At 44.7% G+C, this 6,970-nt stretch overlaps 1 protein-coding gene across 6 annotated transcripts in view; it reads right to left on the bottom strand.

Annotated features, from left to right (window-relative positions):
* Positions 1-974: 974 nt before the first annotated feature.
* NACA (nascent polypeptide associated complex subunit alpha) overlaps positions 975-6,970 on the bottom strand; it is a 12,708-nt gene continuing 6,712 nt past the window's right edge. For 3 of the 6 annotated variants that reach the window (XM_073900808.1, XM_073900810.1, XM_073900809.1), the window contains exon 3: positions 6,557-6,970. This exon is cut by the window's right edge and continues 3,015 nt beyond it. In XM_073900808.1, the coding sequence (XP_073756909.1) occupies positions 6,942-6,970 (29 nt within the window). In that variant the 3' untranslated portion in view covers positions 6,557-6,941. Of the gene's footprint in view, positions 1,123-1,308; positions 1,432-2,089; positions 2,219-2,632; positions 2,780-3,834; positions 3,913-4,101; positions 4,188-6,556 lie in introns of those variants that run through there. The other 3 variants (XM_025882834.2, XM_025882835.2, XR_012380770.1) reach the window with 2 other exon arrangements.

Genomic DNA, 6,970 nt, shown 5'->3' with positions numbered 1-6,970 from the left:
TGCTCAGCGGCAAGCCTGCTTCTCCCTCTCCCTCTCCCCCGGCTTGTGTTCCCTCTCTCCACTGTCTCTGTCAAATAAAGAAAATCTTTCAAAAAAATACTGAATTCAGGAATAGAAATGTCTAAACTTTAGTCCCTAAAGCCTTCTACCATATGTCTGATTTATTCCCATCCTAACATTCCTTCTAGGTGTATTATCACTTACTTGTTTTAGGATTCTTGCCACTACATTTACTTTTAGCCTCCCCATTTCCCAATTTTAGTCCTCTGCTTTCCACCCCCAAACCATTTTCTAACAACCCAAACTCAGAAGTTTTACTCTTCTCCTAGGACTTCTATGGAGTTGTGTGTTTTTCGTACACGGGCTAATCATTATCAGTTTGCCTGGTTTTCACTTATTGTCCTAACATAATTATGGCTACCCTAATCATAATTTATTTTGTACATTAAAATGTCTGTATAGTGAGTGTATGTCTTGAGAGCAGAGTGTTTGTACTGTATACAGTCAAAAACTCCCTTCACGAGGTACCTTTGCATTTTATTACAAAGTGGAGTCTTTTCATCCATTATGCATCCATTATGCACCCTCTCCAACCCTGCACCAAGCTCCTACATATCAACATGTAAACAATATGAACTGCTTCTCAGAGGCCAGATAAGGTCCAATATATATACTCAAAGATTGTAGGCCAGAAAAGAGGCTGATGATTGTTAAATATAGAAGAAATGATTTGCTAACAGTTAACATCTGGGAAAGAAAATGGAAAGGAGAAACTTTACATGTTAAGTTCTATTCTCTGAAGACAAGAAAGTCCTAACAGACAGACTAGTAGAGTATCTTTAAGAGATGAAAAGACTTGAGATTTTAAGTGAGGAATCTGTGGCATTAAACCTTTTCAACTGAAGCTGAGGCCTTAAGAGTAATTATGTGTTTTCATTTCTAGAGCCTTCATTTTTTTTTGTGGGGGGGGGTGGAAAGAGACCAAGCACCCACTGAGTTCATCCAACAAGAAGCCATAACTTTATTAATGATAGAAACAGTACAAATTTCAAACCAAGCTGCAGTTATTCTTTTGAAACACCAAAAAAAGTCCTCGTTTTCAGATGGTTACATTGTTAATTCCTGTAAGAAAAGAGATTAGAAGCAGTTATAGGCAAATTGAGAATTCAGGACACTAAAATATGAGGTAACTCAGAATAGGCTTTGGAATGAAGCTTCCTAACTGGCTGATATTAAGTACAGAAAATAAAGTCAACCCATAACTGGTCAGGGCAGAAAAAATAAAGGAATAAAGGTTTGGACACTTACCATAATAGCATTTACAATATCATTACTGTTGTTCTTCAGGGCTCGGACTGCCTTTGCTCTTGACACATTTGCTTGTGACATGACCAATTCTATGTCCTTAACCTCTACACCGGTTTCATCAACCTAAGAGAAGGAAAAAAAGCACAATAACCTAAAGGCCAAGAACAGCTCCAGTAGTTCTTTGGAGTCACGGGTCTCTTTAATCTGTTTCTTTCTTTCGTTTTTTTTTTTTTTTAAGATTTTATTTGACAGAGATACAGCGAGAGAGGGAACACAAGCAGGGAGAGTGGGAGAGGGAGAAGCAGGCTTCCTGCTGAGCAGGGAGCCCGATGTGGAGCTCGATCCCAGGACCCTGGAATCATGACCCGAGCTGAAAGCAGACACCTAATGACTGAGCCACCCAGGCGCCCCTGAATCTAGTTCTTAATATAACTCAGACACTATTTAAGTCAAATGATTTTGAGAACCTAAAGCAATATAGAATGCACCCATCAATACAAAATAATACTGGGCGTCTGGGTGGCTCAGTTCATTAAGCGTCTGCCTTCAGCTCAGGTCATGATCCCGGGATCTGGGAATTGAGCCCCGAGTCGTGCAACTCCGCTCCTCAGGGAGCCTGCTTCTCCCTCTGCCTCTTTCTCTCATGGATAAATAATTTTATATTATAATTAATACATATTATATATATATTAATAATATAAATAAATAAAAATCTTAAAAGAAAACCCCACACAAAATACATCTGGAGAGGATTAAAAGTATAAAAGATTTCCCTATATACCTCTTCTTCTTCACTCTCCTCTTGTACAGTTGGAGTCTGTGTGTTTTCTTGAATGTTTGAGACAGCTTCACCTTGAACTTTGAATTTCTCAGCAGCTGCTAGTTGTGCTTGCTGAGATAAATCCTCGATCTACAGGGCAAAAAATACAGATTTATATGAACAGATCGGTCTGTAGTAAATGAAATAAGTAATTTGTATCTTTTCCAAACTCTCACTCTAAAGCCACTTCAGGTTAACTTACTGTATAGCTTTAATTGTCTGCCCTCACTAAGAGTACATATTACTGTACAAAGAGAACTAGTTTAGGTCTAAAGCAGTGGTTCTCAACTGGGAGGTGATTTTGTCATCCAGGGACATCTATCAAATGCCTACAGATTTTTTTGATTATCACAACTGCTAAACATCTGTAACACTCAGGAAAGCCCCTCCACAACATGGAATTATGTGACCTCAAATTCCACACCAAAGAATTATCCAACTCCATCAATAGTGCTGAGGTTGAGAAACCCTGGTCTAGAGTGCATCCAAGAAAATTTTCTTTACCTTGGCTTCCCCAAAAACTATGTAGGTATCTGAAGCTGGGCTCTTGTAGACATCTGGTTTTGTGATGACAAAGAGGATATTCTTAGATTTCCGGATAGTGACTCTTGTAACCCCTGTAACCTGTCGAAGACCCAGTTTGGACATAGCCTAAGAAATAGAAAAGAACATCAGGTTTTCAACTTCTCTAGAAGCAGCTTCAGAGGGGAACCTGAGTGGTTCAGCTGGCTGAATGTCCAACTCTTGATTTTGGCTCAGGTCGTTATCTCAGGGTTGTGAGATTGAGACTGAGCCCCACATCAGACTCTGCACTTAGCAGGGAGTCTGCTTCTCCCTCTACCCCTCCCCCTGCAGGCATTCTCTCTCTCACTCAAATAAATACATAACATCTTAAAAAAAGAAATAGCTTTAGGAAGTAAAGAACATAGTAATAACTATATCCAAAGCAAAGCCTTAACTGAGGGTTGCTGGTGGGGGGGGTAGGGGAATGGGTTAACTGGGTGATGGACATTAAGGAGGGCATATGATGTAATGAGCACTGGGTATTATAGAAGACTGATGAATTGGGGCGCCTGGTTGGGCGTCTGCCTTCGGCTCAGGTCATGATCCCAGGATGGGATCGAGCCCTGCATCAGGCTCCCTGCTCAGCAGGGAGTCTGCTTCTCCCTCTCCCTCTTACCCTCCTCCCTGCCTGTGCTCTTTCTCTCTCAAAGAGATAAAATCTTAAAAAAAGACTGAATTACTGACCTCTACCTCTGAAACCAATAATACATTATATGTTAATTAATTGAATTTAAATAAAAAAGTAACAAAACAAAACAAAGCCTTTTCCTAGGCTAACTTTATTATTATTATTTTTCAAGATTTTATTTATTTATTTGACAGAGACACAGCGAGAGAGGGAACACAAGCAGGGGAAGTGGGAGAGGGGGAAGCAGGCTTCCCGCTGAGCAGGGAGCCTGATGTGGGGCTCGATCCCAGGACCCTGGGATCATGACCTGAGCCGAAGGCAGATGCTCAACAACTGAGCCACCCAGGTGCCCCCTAGGCTAACTTTAGATAATACAGAATTGGTTTCCAGGACTCCTGTTTTTTTTGCTATAGTAATTTCTATCACTTTAAATATGATTCTACCACTACAGTTCCCCCTCTCTAAAGCTGCTTCATCAGAACCTTTAATCCTTTTTTAGAACTTAAAATCTTACCTTCCGTGCCTTCTTTTCACTCCGGCTCTGTTTTGCTTTACTGACTGGTTCTTCATCGATTTCAGCAGCTGCTGCCAGCTAAGGAGATAAAACAGCTATGAGTAAACTGGAATATAAGGCCTAGATACCATAATCCCCATAAGGTTTTCCCTTTATGAAGGTTCACATTTCCAAGTACTGAAGTCAGCTTCTCTGATCAACCCTTGTTCTTCAATGCTTCCTTGACTCAAGTACTCTGACCAGCAAGTAAGAGAACAGAACACCCACCTGGGCCTGTTGTGTGGTTGCCTGTGTGGAATCCTGTTCCTCAAGCTCTGGTACTGATTCATCACTGTCAGATTCTGTTCCAGACCCTGAGATGACAAATAACTTTGAAATTTTACAGATTATAGGGAGGAGGCACCTCACCATAGCCTGCCTGGCTTATGTTAGACCTCACAAAGTTAAATGCAAACCAACTGACTTCTATGAAGCCAGCTTGACAGCCTCCTTAGCCATAAACTAGTGTGTACACATCCATTAAAGACCCAGCCCCAGAAATAAAGAGGTAATTACTAGTTACAGCCAAGCAATTTATAAACAGTAACTGCTTCCCTTCTCTTGAGGTCTTCACTTGGCACAGGCCAACACCAATGACCTACGTTAACTCCAAATTCTACCTGATAGACCACCCATCCCTAAAAGGTTATGGCAGACAAGGGATCTCCAGATACATTTAGGTGAAAAAACAGTAAGATCACATTGTGGAGGAAGACCAGGGAGGACACTACCCTCATGCTTTACACTGAGTTGGGGAAGGCCAGAAGCAGTTGTGTACACACATTTAGCCTTGTTTTCAAACCACTTACCCTAGCAATTTGGTTTCATCAACATGGCCTGAAGATTCTCAATGATTGCCAATCTATAGTTCTAACAGTCATCTCTGTTAGAGCCTGTCCTGTGACCTCTCCCATTTCTTCCAAATATAATTCACATATTTTAAGTTTACCTCAACCAAAAGGCCAAGCATCAATAAAGACTACTAAGAGAAAAAATCATACACCTGTACCATTCTCAGGCTAGGAAAAAAAGTCTTGAAGAGGGAGTCCCTTGGGCACTGGTCATTACTAAATCTAAGACGTGAAAAGAAATTCAAATAGTTCCATATTTCCCAAAATTTTAGCAAATCCCAGGCCCAGGGACAAGGTTAGTTATGTGGTAGAAATTAGAGCAAATTAAAAGGTCTAATAGGTCTTGGTTTTCAATGTCAGATCACTCAGGTAAAAAAGATGGCAGATCCAGGGTTAGCTTGAACCATATTATACAAGATGATACAGAACAGACTATCTGAGGTGATGAAAACCAAGATTGTTTCACATTCCTAGAACTTTTGCATTTAAAATTATCATTCTATGTTCTATGTCCAAACACAAGCAGATATACTGGAGAAAGCGGCGCATCCTAGGGTTAGTATTGGTGGGTAGCCCCAGGAGGGGTGTGGGCGACACACCATGCACACAGCAAACCAAGGCAAATACCCTTGTTGTTCTTCAGAACAGGCTGCTTGGCAGAGGGGGTTGGGGCAGGGATCCCAGCAGGTTTGGGGGTGGGCATGTTGACGAGGACCGACTGGAAAGGCACTCCCCCCGAGATTGGTTCCGGGGGAATCAGAGGCGGCAGCTCATCCTCATCAGCAGGGGCTGAGGGCTTACAGGGTGATTCCAGCACCAGCCCAGGTGAGGACGGCAGAAACTGCTGTTTAGGAAGCAGAGGGGGAACTGGGGAGGGAGTGAGAGGCAGAGAGACTGATGGGGTGGGTGCTGGAGGGATAGATGCTGATCCAGCTTTAGGAAGGACCTTCTCAGAGTAAACTGTTGCTAGAGGAGTAGATGTCACAGACTCAAGAGGAAGAGTCAAAGGGCTCTTTGGGGAATGAAAAGAATCTTTGCTTTTTAATGGAGAAACAGAGAGGGCTTTGGGAGTCTTTGAAGAGCCTTTCTGAGCAGAGACTGTCAGCGGGGCTGGACCCATTGTAGAAAGGGGTCCTTTAGTACCATTCTTAGCTGAAGGATCTGGGCACAGAGGAGGTGAAGTAGCATAACTCTTCTTGGCCAGTGGACCTTTCTCAGAGGGAGCTGTGACAACTGGTGCACTTTCTGGGGCTGGCGCAACAAGTCCCGCTTTGAGAGCTGTGGAGCCTTTCTTTACTGGTAGGCCTTTAGAAGCCTGAGGGGCAATGGACCCCAAGGGACATGTGACTGCAACTGGAGAAGTAGGGGCCTCTTTGGGGGAGGGAGGAATCTCAGATGAAGGAGTGGGGACACCTCTGGATGGGGTAGCTGGGGCTCTCTTGGGGGATGGAGTTGCCGAGGCTCCTTTGGAGGATGGGGTTCCTCCTGGGGTTCTTTTGGAGGATGGAGTTGCTGAGGTCCCTTTGGGGGCTGGGGTTGACAGAGACTCTTTGGGAGAGGAGGGAGTCACAGCTGGGGGAGTGGAGGCCCCCTTGGGGGATGGGGTTGCTGGGGCCCCTTTAGGGGCTGGAGTTGCTGGAGACTCTTTGTGGGAGGAAGGAGTCACAGCTGAGGGAGTAAGGGACCCTTTGATAGATGGGGCAGCTGGGGATTTTTTTGAGGAAGGAGTCACTGCTAGGGGAGTGAGGGCCCCTTTGGGAGGCTGAGTAGCTGGGGACTCTTTGGGGGAGGGAGGAACCACAGCTGGAGGAGTGGAAGTCTCTTTAGGGGTTGCTGGGCCCCCTTTGGGGGAGGGAGGAGCCACAGCTGGGGCAGTGGAGGCCCCTTTGGGAGGTGGGGTAGCTGGGGACTCTTTGGGGGAGGAAGGAGCCACAGCTGGGGGAGTGGAAGTCTCTTTAGGGGATGGGGTTGCTTGGCCCCCTTTGGGGGATGGAGTTGCTAGAGCTCTTTTGGGGGTTGGAGTTGCTTGGGACTTTTTGGGGGAGGGAGGAGCCACAGCTGGGGCAGTGGAGGCCTCCTTGGGCAGTGGGGTACCTGGGGCTCTTTTGGGGGCTGGAGTTGGTTGGGACTCTTTGGGAGAGGGAGGAGCCATAGCTTGGCTTGTGGAGGCTCCTTTGGGAGGCTGGGTAGCTGGGGACTCTTTGGGAGAGGAAGGAGTCATAGCTGGGGGAGTGGAGGTCTCTTTA

This window comes from Callorhinus ursinus, unplaced genomic scaffold, assembly GCF_003265705.2.
Source record: "Callorhinus ursinus isolate GAN/ISIS: 27379988/994484 unplaced genomic scaffold, GSC_fseal_2.0 scaffold14, whole genome shotgun sequence".
NCBI classification, from domain to species: Eukaryota; Metazoa; Chordata; class Mammalia; order Carnivora; family Otariidae; genus Callorhinus; species Callorhinus ursinus.
This window is presented reverse-complemented; position numbering and strand designations above follow the sequence as displayed.